The sequence below is a fragment of the Felis catus genome, chromosome C1 (genome assembly GCF_018350175.1).
Source record: "Felis catus isolate Fca126 chromosome C1, F.catus_Fca126_mat1.0, whole genome shotgun sequence".
Classification (NCBI taxonomy): Eukaryota; Metazoa; Chordata; class Mammalia; order Carnivora; family Felidae; genus Felis; species Felis catus.
The window spans coordinates 99,616,355-99,637,377 of record NC_058375.1 but is presented as its reverse complement, the minus strand read 5'-3'; the positions used below and the strand labels follow the sequence as shown (position 1 = coordinate 99,637,377).

General features: G+C 52.1%; 1 protein-coding gene across 6 annotated transcripts in view; it reads left to right on the top strand.

The window, feature by feature from the left end:
- Positions 1 to 17,820, top strand: part of IGSF3 (immunoglobulin superfamily member 3) — a 93,496-nt gene extending 75,676 nt beyond the window's left edge. For all 6 annotated transcript variants that reach the window (XM_023259039.2, XM_023259038.2, XM_023259037.2 and 3 more), the window contains 4 exons: positions 4,892 to 5,302; positions 8,644 to 9,051; positions 12,411 to 12,881; positions 14,654 to 17,820. In XM_023259039.2, coding sequence (XP_023114807.2) covers positions 4,892 to 5,302; positions 8,644 to 9,051; positions 12,411 to 12,881; positions 14,654 to 14,904 — 1,541 coding nt within the window. In that variant the 3' untranslated portion in view covers positions 14,905 to 17,820. The remainder of the gene's footprint in view (positions 1 to 4,891; positions 5,303 to 8,643; positions 9,052 to 12,410; positions 12,882 to 14,653) is intronic.
- Positions 17,821 to 21,023: the final 3,203 nt, after the last annotated feature.

Sequence of the window (21,023 nt, the reverse complement as noted above, 5' to 3'; positions counted from 1 at the left end):
CAGAGGCACTGCGGCTCTGTCCCTGTGCACACCGGCCGGTGCGAGGGGCGTTGCTGTCCTGGACAGGGCGTCCGAAATCCTGAGCAACTCTTACAGCAGCACTGAACAGAGCAAAGGAAAACCCTTCCTTCATTTACCTGGCGTATAGTAAAACCATGCCAAGAAAAAAAAAGTATTGTGGAGATAATAAAATGAAACGTATGTAGGTTCTAGGCTCAGGGACAGAGTTTTCACCCGTATGAATGAATGTCCTTTGAAAGTCACACGGGACACGAGGTAGAGTTTTGTTGCATAGAACCATCCCAGACGTGGCTTTACATCTGTCGCAGGTGCTCGTCCATTAAATGTGACTAGAGCCCTTACCCAATCAATGTGACCAGGAAAGACCTGCCCACAAGTTTCCACGGTGTCCCTGGGGGCCTTGCTGCCCTGTTGAAAACTGCTGTCGTGGGGCTATTGCTTGGCTGGGAGCAACACGCTCCCGTTTGCAGCTTAGGAAGCTCTCCCTGGCGGGGGCTGAGGCTGCAGGCAGGAAGGCTGGAATGCAGGCCAAGTGTAAGGTTGGACACAGATTCTAGGGGCACAAATGGGGCCTGGCCACGGGGAGAAGAGGAGCAGGGGCTTAGGATGTAACTGCTTGACCGGCAGGTGCCTCCTTCTCTGAGAAAGGGTGGCACACGCACCCCCATAGTTTTCTCTTCTTGGCTGACTTGGTTCTCGCAAGTTGACAAACGTCTGCTGTCCAGCCGCTGACCCCTTAATGCCTAACATTAATGATCATTGTCACATGTTCTTAATAAAGCACAGCCTCTTCTCTCTCTCTCTCCCTCTTCCCTCACGGCTTGTGTCTCCTTTCCTGCTACCACTGGCCTCTGCTCACCCCCTGCACAGAAGCTGCTGTCCCCTGGGTTTCCCGTGGCCACCTCACCACCACACCTGTGGCTTCTCTTGTGAGACTGCAGGTCACTGGGCCTCCCCTGCGGCGTTTGTGATTCAGTGGTCTCAGCAGGTGCCCAGGTGATGCTACTGTGGGAAGGCCATGGATGCCCGCTGGGAGCCCCGGTGGGGGGTTGGGGGGGTGGCATCGTCTGACACGCACTGCAGGCCCCTCACTTCATCTGCCTGCCGTATTGACTGCTTGCCCTTCCCTGAAAGTGGTGCACAGAGAAGTTCTCACCTTCGCTCACCTGGGTGCCCTTTCTCCCCCCCTTCCTGTGCCTGGGGAGCACCTACCTAGTCACTTGTTTTTCAGGGCTGAGCTCAGAGGTCACACGCTTTTTGAAATGTGCTGTCCCTCCCATCACAGTCAGGATTCAATGCCTTTCCTTTATATTCCATACCTCCAAGACAAGATCCATCACATATTTATTTGGTCATCCTTTTATTAGTTTGTTTAGCAAATGCTTGGGCCACAGATCATTCAGTGCCCTTTAAATAATTCAGTAGGAAAGAAAAGGCCTTTAAAAAGTTAACCTCAGGGTGCCTGAGTGGCTTATTTGGTTGAGCATCTGACTCTTGATTTCGGCTCAGGTCATGATCTCATGATTGTGAGACTGAGTCCCGTGTCGGCCTCTGTGCTGAACATGGCACCTGCTTAAGATTCTCTCTCTCCCTCTTCCCCTCTCCCCTGCTCACCTGCTTTCTCTGTCTCCCGCCGAAATAAAAACAAAATTTTTTTTTTGTAATTAACAGCTCTAGCTGGATGTAAGGGAATCCTTTACCAATGGAAGTTGTGTGTGCTGAGCACAAGTACAAAGCAGAATCCGCAGAATGGGTAGGTCGGCTGGTGCAGCGGGCCCCCTTCTGCGCTGGCTCCCTCCTTCCTCCTGATGCCTCCCACCTGTTACCACCCCGTCCTTGCTGTAACGCAACGTCCTCTTCTCAAACCCACAGCACACGATTCCATTTGAGGAGAGGCCTAGGAAGGAAAGCCTCCAGATGCAGAAAGATAGAGCCCCTCCCTCAAACAGGGCACAGCTCTCCCAGCTCTGGGAGCCTGAGGTGTCCCCGGAGGCGGCGTGTGTGATAGGGTGTGACTGGAGCCTGTGCCGGCAGGTGGGGAGGCAGGTGGGGACCTCGCCCCAATCCTCTCTTCCTGCCGCTTCCTCCTGCTGACTCGCTGTTGGGGATTAACCCGGCCTTGGCCCCCAGCATCTTTCCTTTTTCACCTCTACGTTGTTGCCTCTCGAAATCCACTCACTCACAGGGCCACGTCCAGGATTTCTCAGGCTTTAAGGTGCACGCGAATCACCCAGGGATCTTGTTAAAGGCAGATTCTGAGCCAGTGGGCTGGGGGGCGCCGGGGGTGTGCGGGGTGGGGGGGTCCCAGAGTCTGCATTTCTAACAAGTTCCCAGGTGACCCTGCTGCTTGCTGGTCCAGGGGAGCACTTCAGTAGCAAATGTGCCAGTCTGACCCGTTGTCCTGTTGAGCTGTGAACGTGGGACTGAACCCAGAGACCAAAAAGAAATGGGAAGAGTGAAAATGGATTGCGTGTTCGTGATCTAGCAGGCTCTGCGCTAGTCTTTCTATAGACCGTTGCGTTTAACCTGTACAGCACTCCTGTGAGGTGCTGTCATCATGCAGATGAAAATTCCTGCGGGCCTTGAGGGCCCCCAGGCCCCCCCTGCCTCTGTGGAGGAGGGTGGTGTAGACAGACACACTGCCCAGGGCAGTCCTGGACAGGACTCGGCGGATCTTCCTAATTAGTCGTGGGGGCTGCGGTCTCTGGGCTTCAGGGAAGGTCCTCCCTGCCCTTGAGATGCGGGAGGGAATTCAGAGCATAGAATAGGAGCTGACCCCTCGCCCACCTGTCAGGCATGCCCCACATTTCAAAAATGCCTCTCTTTCCAGCTTTTCAACACTTCATAATATTTTGACATGGGAAGGAGAGAAAGAAAAAAAAATGGTAATCCTTTGAAACATTTCTCTTCCTTGGATCCTTGCTCTGGGACCATGTGACCAAACTGAAGCTTAGTCATAGGATTCCAGTTTAACATATGCAGTTACTATAGCAATTGAGGTTTCCTTAGTAACACTTGCAAAAATAATCTGGCCCCAATTAATAATACATTTTAAAGCTCTTTCTACTCTGCACTGAACAGCCCAGTTTTCTTGGACAAGAACCAGATAATTCAGGTGGTATCATTTGTGCTGATGTAGATATCATTTGCATGCGGTGAATTGTTGCCGGAATCCGATCTGAAAAGTCGACTGGCAAGCTCGTGTGCATCCAGTTTGCTGAGCTTGGAAGCTGACTGGTAAACCCTGCCCAGGATTCCTGGCGTGCCCTGGAGGACTCTGTGTGTTTGAAGAAGGGAGAACGCGGGAGACTGGGCTCCAACAAAAGACGAAACCAGAAGGGTGGGCCGTGGGACCTGGGAGTCCTCTCGTGTTGGTGCGTTCTTGATGGCTTGAGAAGGTCTGTGGGGACGTGAGTTCAGCCAGCAGTCCTTTGTGAAGAGTGTCACCCGATTCACCACTGAGTTTCTTGTCCCTAGAGTGGCTTTTGTAGTAATGGCGTTGGGTATCAGATCCCGCCATCCGCGACGTTTGTCTGTGCGGGACCAGGGCATCCAAGTGACTGTCTGCGGCTTTCAGAAATTTGAGTTGGGGTGTGAAAAGGTGCTTGCACTGATAGCTCCCCAGGAGGAATTCAGAGTTACATCTTCTTCCTTTTTTAAAACTTTTTCAGTACGGAGAGGATGGTCGGTAGCGGGAAAGCAGAGCCAAGTGTAATAAAGATGGAGAGGATGTGATCGCAGGTTACCTACGTCAGATATATGTCATTTGACCTTGGCTTCCTGCCACCTCAAAGGCGAGCATAGCCATTAATTAGCAGGCAGGGTGGCACTCCGGAGTCTGCCCTCCCTTCCGGTTTGGGAGCAGGGTGGAGAGGGGAAGGACACTGGAGGTGGCTCCGTTCTGTCCCATTGCTCAGCATTTTCTTCTCTGCCCTCTCCCTCTCTCTGCCCCCAGGAAGATCACCCCGGCAATCCCCGAACTACCTGCTACCATATTTCTCTCACATGCTCTCCCCCACATATCCCAGCAGACACTGATTGAGTGCTTTTCCATAGCCCAGGCGCTGTGCCAGGCTCTGGGGGTGCAGTGACGAGAACATCCCCTAGGCAGGACAGTGTTCTTCAGGGCATCCCTAGCACTTATTAGATTCAGGAGGGGCACACTCAGAATACTTGCAGACTGCAAGGGAAAACCTTGATCTCTACCCACAGGGCGCTCAGAGGCTAGGGTGGAAGAGAGACTAAGGAAAAACTTCTGGAAGATATGTAGAAGACGTGGTGCCAGGGCAGAGAGGGGCTGCTGGCCCAGTAGGATGGGAGGGAAAGAGGGGGCATGGCAGGATGAGGGCACAGAAGGATCGGGGGTGTGGAGGGAGATGGTGGAAGGACATAGGCAGAGAGGACAGCTGAGCAGAGACCAGAGCTCAAGGAGGAGGTGCAGGGGGCTGGGGAGGGGTGGGGGCGCTGCAGGGGTGAGTCACTGAGATGAGTGAGGACAGTTGGGTAAGAGCCAAATCCTGGAGGGACTTTGTACTGTGAAAAGGAATTTTTTTTTTTCCTTTATGAGCTCAAGCAGTTGGGAGCCATTGAACTTCCTAGGCAGGCAAATGATTGAAGTTTCAGCTGGGTCCCCTGGAGGCTGCGTGCAGGTGAGGGGAGCAGGGAGGAGACAAGTGGAGGGATGTTGGGGTAAAACCGGCTCCGTGCAGCCTCCCTCACACCGAGCCATGCTTTGAAGGAAGCCCGCCCGCGGCCGGCCCTCCCGGAACCGTGCGGGGCAAAACCAGGCTGGAGGCCGCACGTGAGGCTGGGGACGCTCCTGGGCGGGTGTGTGCAGTGATTGTGCTGAATCGCCCCCTTTCCTTTGCAGTGACAAAGCTGCAGGTGAGCAAGTCGAAGAGGACCCTCACTCTGGTGGAAAACAGGCCCATCCAGCTGAACTGCTCGGTTAAGTCTCAGACCAGCTCGAACTCCCATTTTGCGGTGCTCTGGTACGTGCATAAGCCCTCGGATGCCGACGGGAAGCTCATCCTGAAAACCACCCACAGCTCTGCCTTCGAGTACGGCACCTATGCCGAGGAGGAGGGCCTGAGGCCCCGGCTGCAGTTCGAGAGGCACGTTTCCGGGGGCTTGTTCAGCCTCACCGTGCAGAGGGCCGAGGTCAGTGACAGTGGCAGCTACTACTGCCACGTGGAGGAGTGGCTGCTGAGCCCCAACTATGCCTGGTACAAGCTGGCCGAGGAGGTTTCGGGGCGCACAGAAGTCACTGTGAAGCGGCCAGGTAAGACAAGGGCGCAGCTGGCATGGGGTTAGTACAGAGAGGCTTCCTGGGGGTGACAGGGCTCTGTGGGGTCCACACGGGGTGTGGGTGCAGGTGCAGAGACCTGCCTGGGGGTGACGGGGTGCCGTAGGGTCCACACGGGGTGTGGGTGCAGGTGCAGAGACCTGCCTGGGGGTGACGGGGTGCCGCAGGCTCCACGCGGGGTGTGGGTGCAGGTGCAGGGGCCGTCACCCTGGTGCACTGTGGGCTGCCCGCTTTGTCTGCAGTGAGAGCGTCCTGGTGCTGAGGGCAACCCCAGGAAAGCGTCCTTGACTCTGCTCTTACGGACAGCGTCTTCCTTTCCAGGGAGAGGCCCAAGGGGCGGCTGTGCTGAGCAAGAGGTGGCAAGGGAGGGTCCCTGGCAGCTCCTGGGTCTCCTTTTGGGTTAGCAGGTCACACCCCGGAGCTCAGGCTGGCGCCAGCTCCATAGCCAGCATTGTGACCCAGAGGGCACTTTCTAGTCTCTGTCCTCTGCTTCCCCTTTCTTTCTTACTACCCATTTCAGGAACCCTCCGTGTCTGCAAAGCGATCTGCCCCTCTGCCTCCTCTCAGACTGTGGGTGCGGCCTTCATTCTGCTGCCTGACAAACTGGGCCGGCACCTGACCTCTGCCGGAATGCTTCCCGGGGTGGGGGGAGCTTTCTACATCCGCAGGCCTCATGGGAGGAAAACCCCCCTCCATGTAATTTCCCTCCAGGTTTAGGTCTGCCCCTGGAACAGCCCAGGATAACTTTGGGTCGTATCTTTTCACATGTGAAGGGTGCCCCATCAGTCTCCCTTTCCCCTTGTTAAAGAGCTCTAAGCCCCACCTGATGTAGCCTTAAGCTCCCTGTCCATCCCTCATACCTGCGTGGCCTGTGATTCGTTGTCGCTGCCTGTCCTTCCTGATGGGCGGGGGTGCTACCCTAAGTCCCATCTCCATGCATTCGTTTATATGCTGTCCTGTCTGCCTGGAACACCCCTCTCCCACTGCCTCTCCCCTGTCTCTACCCCATACCCAAGACTTCACTCGACATCACCTCCAGGAAGCCTTCCATGCTTTCTCCCATATCGCCAGAGGTTCCTTTTTCGTTATAAAATACCTAATGTAACAATTATTTGTTTGCAATTCTTTTCTACTCTAAGCACTTTGAGGACAGGGCTGTGTCTTTGTATTTTCAGCCACTGGCATGGTGCCGTTAATAAATATTGATTGAATAAGGAACAGATGGCTGCTTTCCTTGGACGCCCCAGGGCCTTTGTAGTTACTGTTCTCTTAGCCTGGGACAGGTTGACCATAGATCTTCATTTATCTCATTCTTCCTCAGAGAGGTGTTTCTAGCTCATTTTAACTAAAATAGCATCCTAGTCACTTTGTACCCCTTTCTCTGTCCCCTGCCTAGCACACACCCCCACCTGGCATTCTGTTTCTTTACTTATTCATATGTAAGGAATTATAAACTGCTTATTCGTATTTATACATATGGAAATTCACTCATCATGAAATATGTGTTATATATAGAAGTGTGCATGTGCGTGTGTGTGTGTGTGTGTGTATTTTTTACCTTTCTGTTCCCATGGCTTGTCTCCCAGGAAGCCTCAATAAACACTTGTTCAGACAGCACATAGGACCAGATGCAGAGGCCTGGACGTGGCCTGGCCCCTCTTTTCCCTCCAGATGTTGTATTGCTAAGACTGCCCCAGTGCAAATTGTCACCCCCCTCAGTGGCACTTTCGGGAACCCTTCTGCTGATGTATTGCAGAGGAAGCTCTGGTCTGCCTGGTCCCTCTTGGTATTTCCAGAGACCTCAGGCCAGTCCTTGGGACTTTTGAAAACTGGCATTTGTCATTTGGCCTACACGGGTTCTCTTAGGTTTCTGTTCTTCCTGTTTTCAGTTCTGGTCACTTTGTCTGGTGGGAGGACATGATCCCCCCGCCCACCAGATGTGTCATCCTTTCCCTTCACTTGTTTGTGCAGAAACTAAGAGAATCTTGGTGGATCCTAAATTTATTGAGGGACTCTCCCCATCTGAGACTACAGACCCACAGTGAGCTCACTGGGGCAGGAAGGATGTTTGTCAAAATCCGTGTAGGGAGAGCCATCTCTGGGGAATATTAACACCATAAACAGAAAACGCACACGACCCTGATTGAAACAACACGTTCCTCCTTTTCAGTTGAGAGTTTTCGTTTCTTTTTTTTTTTTCCTTCCTCTGCTTCTCCTTTCTCTACACACCACCCCTCTCCTTTTTTTTTTTTTTTTTTTTTGCTGATGAGAAAGAATATGCTTCTAGAGCGTTTGGAAAACACAAAGAAGAAAATAATCTTTCAACCCAGGACAACTAGAGTTAACATCTTCACACACACACACACACACACACACACACACACACACGTATATGTATATTCTGGGGAGACCAGTTATTTAAAACAGTTTTTCTGTTATTTTTAATTTTTGACCTTTTAATACCAAAGGGTATTGCCTTCCATTGTAAAATACTCGGGAAGTTTTGAAATGTAAAAAGTAAAACGTGACGGTGCGCGGCCCTCTCCCTCTTCAAATGTCACTCCAAAGGTCTCCCTCCCCAGGTGTTCCTGCAGTTCTGTAGCTGTTTGATCTCTCTGGTCCAGATAGACTCATTAGGACCTTTTATGAAATTACACGCCTGTCATCTGGGTGTACCATCATTAACGACACTTTTCTCTCTAGAGGAGGATCTGATGGGCTGAGCTGTCAAGTCACGGGTTCCATCTATATCGGGCTTTTCTTCACTAATGTCAGATCAGTTCTGTTCCCACCTCGAGAGGGAACCCGAGAAAGCAAGGACTGCGGTTCCTAAGGCCAACTCGGGGACATATTTAAACTGCTTCCTCTGTAGTTCTTTGGTGGTGGACAGTCCGGTGTATTCTAGCCATCCTGTGGTCAGTTTTTAAAATTTGCTCTGGGCTTGAAAGGGGGTCTCAGCACGCCCTTTCCTGCCTGTCCCTTCGCAGCCACCCCTCTGGTCAGCTGTATGCTTATGGTCTGCTGTCACTGGGTGTGGAGGCATCCATAGCTCATGCTTGTCCTCCTCTGTGCATCTGAATCAACGAGATATAAATTGGGGGACAGCTGTTACCATGAACTGCTGACAGTCTGGGCACTCGGACACGCGATCCAGGAACGCGTTATGTGTAGGGCGCTCCACCCGGAAGTGTTTCTGCTGATGGAGTGTGCCGCTGCCCTTTAGCACGGGGAGGGCAGCCGTCGGCCTGCGTTTGCAAAACGTGCATGCGAGCACCTGTTGTGCCTCGCTGCTAATGTGTCTTTCCTCCCCTTTCCAGACAGCCGCCTGAAGCTCAGCCAAGCGCAGGGGAATCTGTCGGTCCTGGAGACGCAGCAGGTGCAGCTGGAGTGTGTGGTGCTGAACCGCACCAGCGCTGCGTCCCAGCTCGTGGTCGAGTGGTTTGTGTGGAAGCCCAACCACCCGGAGCGGGAGACTGTGGCCCGCCTGAGCCGCGAGGCCACCTTCCACTATGGAGAGCAGGCGGCCAAAAACAACCTGAAGGGGCGGCTGCATCTGGAGAGTCCTTCGTCTGGCGTGTATCGGCTGTTCATCCAGAACGTGGCGGTGCAGGACAGCGGGACCTACAGCTGCCACGTGGAGGAGTGGCTCCCCAGCCCCAGTGGCGTGTGGTATAAGCGGGCAGAGGACACTGCCGGCCAGATGGCTGTTACTGTCATGCGGCCAGGTGAGGCTTCACATCCCCAGGCCCTCACTGCTTTGGGCGTTTCCCCTCGTGAGTGTCCTACTTTGTGCGCTGCGCAAAATACGTTGTTTGCGGTTAAACATAGGAGCATTTACATTTTGCGTTTACAATTGTCTCAGATTTTTTTCCCCCTAAGCAAATGGGAAATTGCACATCTGGCTTTGGCCTAAGGTGATCCTGTCTCTTCGCTAGAGTAACATTTTTCACTTGTTGCAGAACACAGAATATTTTCTCTTTAAAGAATACATTCAGATTCAGGAGGTGGTAGATATGCAAAAACTTTTGAAACAGTAGTCGTGCGGTTCAGAAAATTGGGCTTGTAGGTTTTCAGTGGAAAACAATGGATTCATGTGCTTTAAATAGAAAATGATGAAATTTAGTCTTTCACTTCCTAATAATTTTATTGGTGCCGACGACTGTTCTGACTGCGCTGTGTGGCTTTTCTTGTCCTTACCGTTGTTCCTAAAGTGGCTAAATGCACATAATTACTCGGTATAATGATCGTTACACATTTAAACCCATAATTAAAGCAGAGGTGAGCAGGATTCCTGTGTCCTCTGCAATATCACCTCCTCATTCAAGTCAGAGCGAAAAGTCAGTGCCTCCCCCCGCAGCGGACGTGGGGCAGGAATGAACTTTGTGGCTGGGCCAGTGCGAACGCTCCGTCTTGCCCATTTTCTGAGCATCCCAGGGCCTCTGTTGGTGGTCTGGTGGGAGCATTCGTCATGTTTCCACACCTCCGTGGAGCGGCTGTCTGCCTTGGTGGGACACGGGGGCCTCACAGCTGTGCTCACCCCATGCGTCATGGAACACACACTTCGAGAGTGAACGTGCCCTTTGTTACAGGAAAGGGCATTATCTCTCTGCTCTGTGTCTTGCCGAAGCTGGACAGGAAATCACCCCTGCCTGGGGTTACTCCTATTTGCCATGAGCTTATGTGTTTTCTCTTTTCGCCTTGCTTAGAAACTGCCGCGTGTCTTCTTCCAAAGGTAAATTGGCAGAGACGTGGCATCTGAGTGTGCTCTTCTCCCTGGAGGCTCGCCCACTTGCATGTTGGCAAACCAGGGCTCCAGGTGGCCCAGGGGCAGACAGACATTTCTGGACTGCCCACTGCATTGCAGCTTAACCTACAGGGGAGGGGGAGAAGCACCCTTCTTTCTTGTGGCTTACACCTGAAGCAGGAAAGAGTGCTAAAGTCTGCACAGGGAGATGGTTTGGCCTCTGGCAGAAGGGGACGGACACGGGCCACCACATTAGTGAGAGACATGCTACAGGGAGTGGGGGGAGGACACGGGAAAGTGGGCCTGTTTCATTCAAAACACTTGTATTGAGTCATCACTAAGCATGCGAAGGAGCCAGGAAATTTACATGAAAAGTTAAGCGCCGGGGCACCTGCGTGGCTCAGTCAGGCGCCTGACTCTTGGTTTCTGCTCAGGTCATGGTCTCATCGTTCTTGAGTTCAAACCCCTGTTCATTGCGGAGCCTGCTTGGGATTCTCTCCCTCCCTCTGTCTCTCTCTGCTCCTCCCCCACTCAGGCTTGCTCTCTCTCTTTCAAAATAAATACATAAACTTAAAAAAAAAAGTGAATGCTTACATTGTAAGCATTCAGACGAGAAGAAAGCAAAGGGAGAGTAGGTGGGGAAGAGGCCCTTCCGGGGTCTCTGCCATCTTGCCATTGCGTGGCATCACATTGGCCAGCCGCTGGGAGCTTTGGGACACCAGCTTGGTAGGCTCTGCAGGGCGAAGGTGCCCTAGGATGTGCCTTAATCTGTAGGATTCCTCTCTGATGGCTCGGGACACAGTCAGCTGTGATCTCTGCAAGGATAAACCGATGTGCAAGGGAGCAGGAGTCTCTATGATAGGGGATTCTCCACCCTGCCACGTTGCCTTCCAGCGTGTTCTCCCCCACCGGTGCTGGGCCGAGGCACTCTTCCCACCACCTGTACCCAGGTCCTGAGCTTTCAGGTGCCCGTGACGCACACCAAGATTCTGAATGGGGGTGTACGGGGGCTTGGCAGAGCCCCACAAAGGTGGGGGCGCCCAGCTTTGTGTTCACCTGTGAGCGACATGAAGCCAATTCATTGAAAGCCCAGGACAGTACCTGGGAAGTGGTCCTATTTGGTCTTTATCCAAGCAGAATCCGATTTGGTATCTCTGCTTTTGTGGCTGTTATGTTGGCATGTTTTGCGAGCACTTCATCAACAGGGCCAAACAGGCCATTTAGGAGGGAGGGAACGGATTATTTGTTGAGTACCTACCCCCAGTGAGCCAAACAAAGGCAGGGGGGAGGCAGCAAAATGAAGATAGAGATTATAGTTGCCCGGTGGTGTCTGTGAGGTCTGACTCACCTGCTTGGGTAACCTCTCCATGGCTGTTTTGTGTCTCCAATCTCTGTCGGGAAGATGCTGTCCGGGACATCCTTCTGGGGTCTGTGCTCAAGGTGAGGGGCACTTTCGGGTCTGTTGTGTATGGCTGGACTTCAGTCCTTGGAGAATACTTACCTCCTCGGTTCCCTGGGGCATAGGTAACCATCTACACGCACACAGTTTAAACTCCAGAACTGCTGAAGGGTGAATTCCTTGTCCAGGGTTGCCATAACAAATTAGCGCAAGCTTCGTAGCTTAAAACAACAAAAATTTATTGTCTGATGGTTCTGGAGGCTAGTGGTCTAGGAGCAAATTATCAGCAGGGCCAGGCTTCCCCCGCTGAAGTTTCTAGGGAAGAATCCTTCCTTGCCTCTTCCAGTTTCTCTGTGGTCCCAAGTATTCCCTGGCTTGTGGCTGCATTGCCCCAGTTCCCACGGCCTTCTCTCTGTGTGGCCCCTTCTCATCAGGACACCGGTCGTTGCATGTAGTGCCCACCCTAAATCCAGTAGGAGTTCATCACACCTGCAAAGACTTTATTTCCAAATAAGGTCACATTCTGAAGTTCCAGATAGGCATGAATCTTGGGGGTGGGGGGACCCTTCAGCCACTGCAAGAGGTTACAGTGAAAGTAAGTGTCCCTTCCCGGATTCCCATGAGCAGCCGTGTTACCCACCTCTTGTGAGTTCTTCCACAGATATTTTGTGCAAATGTAACCAAATCCACGTGTCCGAACAACACACATTTTCTTCGGCATACAGTGGCACACAGGGTGCACAGCTCTCCTGTAGTCTAGCCATCTTCCTTGGGCCCTTCCTCATCTCTGCCACGTACTACTGCCTTACTCCTTCCAGTAGTAGGTGTGTATTGTATGTTACTGTGTTACTAGAGTGTATTTGGTGATGGACACACGGGTTGTTTTGAGCAGAGAAACTAAAACAGCCTCTTCCTCCTTTTTTGCCCCTCACCTCCCCCAGACGCCGCCCTGCAGGTGGACACGGTGGTCCCCAATGCCACGGTGTCCGAGAAGGCAGCTTTCCAGCTGGACTGTAGCATCGTTTCTCGATCAAGTCAGGACTCCCGCTTTGCCGTGGCCTGGTATTCTCTGAGGACTAAAGCTGGAGTGGAAAGGGGAGGCCCTGGCCTGGGAGAACAGGAGGAGGAGGAGGGGGACGAGGAGGAAGAAGAGGACCTCACAGAGCGGACGGCCCTGCTGAGCGTGGGCCCGGATGCTGTCTTTGGCCCAGAAGGCAGCCCGTGGGAGGGCCGGCTTCGCTTCCAGAGGCTCTCCCCCTTGCTCTACCGGCTCACCGTGCTGCAGGCCAGCCCTCGGGACACGGGGAACTACTCGTGCCGCGTGGAGGAGTGGTTGCCCGGCCCCCAGAAGGAATGGTACCGGCTGACGGAGGAGGAGTCGGCCCCCATCGGCATCCGTGTTCTGGACACAAGTGAGTTTTCCCAGGTTACAGGGGAAGGAGGTCCCTGCTGGTTCCAACTGTTGATTCCAGCGGTCTGGAAGAATGAAATCAGAGCTCGATTATGGCTCAGTAAGTGGTTTTCCCACCTGTCCCAGGCATTTCGGCTTTGAAACACCAGTTTGTGGAATTGACCCTTGACTGCCCCACGTGGGTAGGAATTAAAGTGATCACAAGCCTGATGTCCCACCAGATTCTATTTTAGTGAGAGCTCATCGTCCAAGTATATTGGTAGGTGTTACTGGTGGCTCCGTAGCCAGCCTGGTCCCTCTTTAGCCAGTTACCATGTTTCAGACTCATAAGAAGGGAGAAAAAAAACAACAAACAAACAATGAAGCCTGAGTACGGTCTGTGTTCTTGGCTCATGTGTATTTTGGAGGGTGATTTCGAGGTTTAGGGGGATGTCGCATGGTTGGGAGAACCAACTAGTAGAAGGGCAGTGGGTGATGCCACAGGGCATCTGGGAAGGGCTTAGTGGCGGCCCTGCTCCCTTGGTCCAGGACTCGGACTTCCCACCCGATCAAGGAACTCCATGGACAGAGACCAGAGGAAATAATGGCTGTGCTGAATAATGTGTTCTAACAGGGCACTCTTACAGTTGCCTTTTGTCAGAGCGTGGGACATGGCAGACTGAAGGCGGTGTTTGTTACAGTAGAATTAGCCTGGAACGCAGAAAGACAGAATCTGCTAGAAACTGTAACTCCGTTTCCGTTTCAGCCAATGCATTTTACTAGGTAATTCTGACTTGAATGTTTGAGCTTTGTCAGCTTTTTCTTTTCTTTGACTACCTCCTGTTGATTAGATGGAACCATATGAAATTGAGGTTTTGTAAGTCAAAAGTGGGTGGAGCGGGGAACTATCAGCGATTTCATGTACTGTGGAAATCTAATAAGCATGTGCTGAGTTTTCTTCATAATACTGATGACAACAGCTGTGCAGTAGAAAAGAACGCAGAGAAAAGCCTAAATGAGACTCAGACCCCTGACAAACTAGTGCATGACCCAAAAGGACAAGGGAAGGTGTTTAGACCCGTCTGCCCACCGCGGATGCCCCTATTTATTACGTTTCGTAGAACGTGGTGATCAGCCAGCAGCCTTATTTTCCAGGGAAAAGGGCAGGTTACCAGGGGCTGGGCCCCTGCTGAGGCCTCGTGGGTCTGGGAAGAGGGGGGGGGCCGGTTTCATCCTCTTCCATATCCAGAATGAATTCTGTAGCCACAGACACACTTTTGGACACTTGTAAATGGTCCGTAATGGCATTTCAGTTGATAACGTTAACCACTGCTACGGTTACTCAAGTAACCATCGTCTCTGGTAAAACTGCTCTGAGAAGCTGGCGGGGAGAGAATGTGTCGCTTCCCAGAGAAACCCACTTGGAGCAGAGCTCGGTGCCAAGGGACATGGGAAACACCACTGGGCAGGAGGTGCGGACTCGGTGCAGTCAGCATCTTCTTGTAGGGGCAGCTGGGTTCACGGTCAATAAACTACATTTTCTTATGTGACTTTCCAAGCCGCAGTCCTGGCTCCCGGTGAGAAATGGGGGTACCGCTTTGAATGAACTTCCAGCTGTGAGTGGAAGGAGGCGCCGCTGTGAGAACCCGGCCAGGAGGGTGGTCCCCCCACCCCTGGCAGCGGCAAGGGAAGGACAGGGTGGGCGCGGGGGTTGCGGGTGGGCTGGGCCAGGTCTTGAGGCGCAGAGGCGGGCGGTCCAGGCTCCCCGCCCTCACTGTCCTGCCTCTGTTTCAGGTTCCACCCTGCAGTCCATCATCTGCTCCAACGACGCACTCTTCTACTTTGTCTTCTTCTACCCCTTCCCCATCTTCGGCATCCTCATCATCACCATCCTGCTGGTGCGCTTCAAGAGCCGTAACTCCAGCAAGAGCTCCGACGGGAAGAATGGGGTGCCCCTGTTGTGGATCAAAGAACCACACCTCAACTACTCCCCCACATGCCTGGAGCCCCCTGTGCTCAGTATCCACCCAGGAGCCATAGACTAAGGGGACCGCAGCGGCCCTCAGCCGCGGAGGAGCTGACAGTCTCCCTTCCTGCCTCTTGCTCTGTGATCGGACGGCGCGCAGACGGCACTGCAACCCTTGGAGTGCTCTCCTGACAGCCAATAGTCAGACTTGAGCAACGTTCCAAGTCCCGGATCCGGCACAGAGACAGACCGCCTCTAGGTGGCAGTCGTGGTCGGTTAGCTGTTTTGGAGCAGATGTCCTTATCCTGCAGAATTAGGCTTCTTGTTTTTGTTTTTGGTAATGTAGTGAGTAGCTCCAGATGCCACATCTACTCACTGATTTATATCGTATTCTCAGATAGATGTTACAGGGGTTCTTATTCTTTGTAAGGGACTCTTTTTAAATCCCTCCGGTTTACCCTTCTTGGGTTCCGTAACGTTTCGGACGAATTTCTCGTAACATACTGCCGATGGCCAAAGGGAGGACGGACTTTTTGGTGCAAAGGAATCTCTTCCAGGACTCTTTGTTTCTGCATACTTGAAAATACTACTCACGGATCAGAAACATGCCCAAACGTTTTTTACTTTCTTAACGAGACTTGAAAATTATGTGTCATGCGGGCCCAATTTGTATCTTATCTTTTCCCTCAGCTGGAGTTGTTGGAACCACTTTGTAGTCAAGATGAAAGCATTGAATTTTGCTTCAAAGAACTGTGTACGTACGGGAGGAATCCTGCATAACCCCATTAGAGTAGACGATGCCCGACCGGACTGTCAGGGAAGCAAAAGTAGGCTTCGTTCCAACCTTGCCAAAAAATTATATATTAAAAAAAAAAAAAAACCACAACTTTGTTGGAGAACAAGTCGAAAGCCCCAAACAGCACACGCTTTGCTGGCTAACCTGGACAGAAGGCTGCATTTAGCAGCCACTGACTTTCAGATTGATCAAAGCCAGTGATTAGTGAAGGAAGGAAACAAGGCTAGTTGTTGGCTTGATCTGTTTCGCAGGAGCGGCCTCGAACTGGTAACTGTGCGTGGGTGGGCTTCTATTTTAAGGTGCTTTGCCACACTCTTAAAGGAAAGTGGCCAGTGAGCCTGAAAAGCGGGCCGTGCTGAACTGAACACACAGGGCCCAAGCAGCCACCGTATGCACCCTACACCGGAGGGCACGGGGCCCGGCAGACCGCTGAGTTCCTCCAGGAGTCGGTGGTGGGAGGGCGGTGGTTTCCAGAGCCTGGAAGTTGGAGACCAGGGGAGAGATCACCACCACCCTGGAGATACGAAGACTAGGTTTTTCTTCTTCCTTCCAACTAGATTTCCCTCCAAGGTAACGGTGTCTTTCTCATTCACCATTTCTCTCTCCATGTGTCTCACTGCCGTAAGAGTATCTGCCTAGGAGAGGTCCAGACACAGCCCGTCTGTAACCCTTGCAGACCACCTATTCTCGGCTTAGAGTCACCTCATGCCGGTGCAGGGTTTTGCCCTTCCCCTTCTTAGATCTTGTTTGTGGTCTTAGGTGATTTGGTTGTTCACGGTTACGGTGGCTTTTTATTCGAATGCCCATTAGAGCCCAACAAGGCCCCAGTCGCCCTGTTCGTTCACACTATGGAGCAGGGTGCTTAGCACCCGCACACCCCCCCCCCCGCTCCTGTGCCCTTTTGCTCACCCCAGGGGAGAAGCGTGCCCTGACTTTCCTATATTTTGCTGGCCAAGAGCACCATCCCCTTTCCTCCGGGAACTTGCATCTTGAACCCCAAGGGTACACCCTGCTTAGAAAAAGCCACCGGGGATTCCGGAGCGAAGTCTGAGCAGAGGGATTGTTGTCTGTCCTGAGACGCAACAGACTCCACGAGAGGCCGTGTGGGTGCCCATCCGCATCAGGGTCTTTGGGTGCGCAGGTGGTGGCCTGGGTTTTCAGCAGACGCCTTGCTGTGCCACAGCCCAGGGGAAGCAAGGTGACGGACTGGCTTATGTAGTAGACCGGTCTCCTCTTCCTCCCCGCACACCAGTACTGTCCTCTGAGACCCTGTGTAGGCACCACACCTTAATCCCTAACACGCTCATTTCCATGTATTATGTATGCTGCAGCAACGCTTTGGGGCTACAGTCAGGCTCAGGGGTGAGGGAAGGAGGCAGTCCTTTGCCCCATTTCTTCATTACAGGCGCGTGGGCTTTCTGTGGGAAATCGGCCCCTGCCTTGTAGCCTGAGTGCTTGAGGGAAGATGCCCGGCTTTCCTCTGTGTGAAGGGAAAGATGCCGGAGGGCTGGGACTGGCTGTGTAACTACTAAGAGCCCAGCTTGCCCACAGGTATAGAAAAGTAGGTGATGCACGCAATTAAAGATGTGGAGCGGTTACAGGAAATTTGAAAGGAAGAAAAGAAACCGAAGCCAGTATTTTAGTAATTTTTTTTTCCCGTGTGTATTTTCTGTTGGGCTGGGGGATACCATCAAAGGGTGAGCTTTTCAGCTTTCTGTGAAGATCCCCAGGACCTTGTTTGGCCATTTCTATGGAAATGTGTGTGGTGTCAGATGAGCGGTAATGGTGCCCTCCAGTGGCTGGGAGACCTCATTGCACATGGCCTGCCGGAGCTCGGGGCATTGGACCAGGAGAGGAAAAATTGCCAACTGGTTCTCTGGACGTATTTACCTACGGCTACAATGTTGCATTAATGAAAAACTACACTGTGCTAGGCCCATTCCGGACACCGATACGACCCGCACCCTCTTTCATCAGGGTGTTTCTGTAGCAGGTTTTCATATTCTTTTCAAACAATGGTTTCTCTGCGTTTTTTGTTGAAAAAAACAGGTGGGGTAAGAAAACTACCCATGCATGATGTAGAGAGCTGTTGATTTGTTTTTGTTTGTTTGTTTTTTTAAAGGAAAACTATTTGTAAAATGTTGCACTAAAATGTTTTATATACACTTCAGAGACCTGTAGTAAATTATGTTGAAAATATGGCTGTTTACAGTTACTGGAGTACACGGTCCTTCTTTCTCCACCCCCCACCCCCCCACCCCTTAACAGCCTCTCTTGCTCTGTGACACTGTGCCCTGGGGGTCTGGAGTTCTGCTCCTGACTTTGGCCTGCTGGGCTCCAGGGTCAAGAATTGCAGCCTTCACCGCCACATCCTGCCCCACAGCCTAAAGCGTGCCTTTGTACAAACGATGACTTAAAAAAAAACAAAAAACAAAAAAAAACACACTTTCTCGACACTTGACTGTCATCTGCTGAGAACGTATCCTAAAAGGCTACGCGGCCTCTAGGTCCGTGCAACACACAATACACCCGGAGTCCTCAGAGGCGGTTTCGGAATGGAACTTGTGAGCCTAGCTTTCCTTTTTAGCGGGGTGGGACAGGATGGGGTGGGAGGAAACTGGCGGAGAAGTGGAGAAGGAACAGCAGGAACAGAGGCGGAGGGCCTCTGCAGCAAGACCACACCATCTCTCCCAAACGATGTGCTGCTGTCCTGACCCGGGAAATCGTCAGCAAGCATTTTCCAGGATGGAGGACAGAGCGGCACCAGCACACCAGCCTCTGTGCCCTGCACACCTGGAATGCTGGGATGTTTGTGGGGCGGGGCGGGGGGAGTTCAGCCCTTCTGCAAAGTGAGAATGACAGAATGATTAAAGCCACAGCAGCCATACAGCATTAGGCAGAACCCATCTGTAATTCTTTAAATGGCACAGAATATGCAAAAGCAACTAGAGGGACGGTAAAAAGCAGAGGGAGGCGCTTCCTTTTCTTTTTCTTCTTTTTAAAAATCAAATCTTTCAGAGGCTTTAATGTGTGTTTCCCCCAGCTCCACAGCCCTATCTGCAGCATCCTTATCAACCTCTTGCAGCTGCTGGCCTGGCTAGGACTTGAAATGTGATTGTTTATCCCTTGGGTATCCAGAATGGCTCCATGTTAAGCCTTGCATATTACTTTTGCCTAATTTTTTTCCCCAAATGCTCTCTTTCTGCCAGGGAACATTTTAAAAAGGGAAGAAGACTGCCCCTCTATGCCTTGGGTGCAAATCTGCCCACTGTTTATGTAAGTGAAGTGAACGGACACTTCCGAAGCAAGAGGCAGAGACAATTTCCATGTATGTGGGATTAGGGGTAGTGTTGTGCTCAGTGCATTCTGGAATGTCTAAGCTTCCTTGGGGGTGGGGGGGGGGGTGGGGGTAGTTACAAGGTTGGCCAGAACTAGAGCCAGGGTACCAGAGAGGGACATGCTTGGAAGAGCAGCCACCCCATGCCACATGAACAGGCTGAAATGAGGCCCCCTTTCTTACCCCTAGTTCATGATTATCTACACTGACAAGCTGATAAAACTGGACCTCTCAATACTGGCCACGGGACGAAAAATATATTCACAATTCCTTTTGATGGCGAGTCCTCAGTATATGAATAGAGCCTTTTTGGCTCGTTGCGTAATTCAGGTCCACCTTTTTTTTTTTTTTTAATTTTTTTTTCTTTTTCAACGTTTTATTTATTTTTGAGACAGAGAGAGACAGAGCATGAACGGGGGAGGGGCAGAGAGAGAGGGAGACACAGAATCGGAAATAGGCTCCAGGTTCTGAGCTGTCAGCACAGAGCCCGACGCGGGGTTCAAACTCACAGACCGCGAGATCGTGACCTGGCTGAAGTCGGACGCTTAACCGACTGCGCCACCTAGGCGCCCCAAGGTCCACCTTTCTGAGCCACTTTTGATTCATGAAGTCAGCTAGGCCATGCATATAAGCTCTTCTAAAAATGCTTGACAGAAGCACAGCATTTCTCTTAATAAAAGACCTGACACTGATTGTCAGTCTTGGTCACAGGAGCATCCAGTCAAAGAAGACCCAAAGAATCCTATCTCACCCAAAGGCTGGAGACCATGACCTGAAGCATACTTCCCAGCCCCAGGTGACTGGGCAGTCCTTTCCTCTGCCCTGCTCTTGAGAGGGTTGGCGGCTCCTGCTGGCCAGTCCCAGCAACGGCACAGCTGCCTATCCCAAAGTTGCACCCGCTCTCCTGCCAAAGGGAGAGAGTGGCAATTTGGATTTCGCGTTAGTTGGACTCCCAGTCCTGCCCCTTACTGTGTGTCCTTGGACGAGTCGTTTACCTTCTCTGAGCCTCTGTTTCCTCCTCTGTGAAACTAGGGACAGCAAGAAGATAAAATTATTTCAGGTAATGCACTTAACTAACACAGGGCCTGGCTTAGTGCTCAGCAGATGTTTGCTAGGATCGCTTCTTGGTTCAAAAACTCTCAGGGGCTCTCCAGTGTCTAAAAGTTTGACCCTATCCTAACTTTCCCAGTTGGTCTGACTTCCTACCAGCCAGGGGCAGAGCAGAAACTTGATTTCCTCACGTTTTGTGCTGTTCACTGCCCCTGCCTCACGTTCCCAGTATCTACACATAGTAGGGGGTGTCTTAAGCTAGCATGCTTCATGGTACGTGACATTGGTCCCAGAAACTTCACCGATAGAGATAGCTTTTAAGATGTTATGGCTGATTTAAGAACTAAGGAATTCTTACGGTTCAAGTGTTTTGAGTGGTTTTGGGATCCTCACTCGATGTTGGAGATGACATCAGCAAGAAAGCACACTTCCACTCAGTTTCAGAAGTGACATGTTAGTGTTTACTAGGACAGGAGGGAGTCCTGTTCATGGGGAGAGCTTCCAGGTCCCGTGGAACTTAGAGTTCCCCTGACTCCCATCACTGGACAGAGGCAATTCCTGTGCAGACAGGGAGACCATCGTGACGAGCTGGTTCTGGGAGCAGAGTAGTTTGGTCTGGGGACAGACAGGCAGCAGAGAGGGCAAGCCAATCAAGAAGACTAATCACTAGGGTGGAGTGTTCCAGATGCCTGCTGCAGCCTGGGCGGGAGGTTTTGGGGGAGGTCACACGGTGAGGGGATCCACCACACCGGACTCCTCAGCCTAAGGGAAAGTCCACAGTTGAGATGGAGGTAGAGAGGAAAACACAGAGGAAACTGAGAAGGGAGAAACCCAAGGCTGGAAGTCCCAGCTCCGGAGGAAGGGAGTGCTGGGCGTCGGGGGCAGCCTTCAGGAAAAGGTGGCTCGACCTCGAACCAGATCGGCGGGACCAGGTAATCCTGCACATCCTAGCAGGGGTCCAAAATGTTTCCTTTTAATGTGCGCGGACAGTGACCCGCAGGAAAGGCGAGCCCCG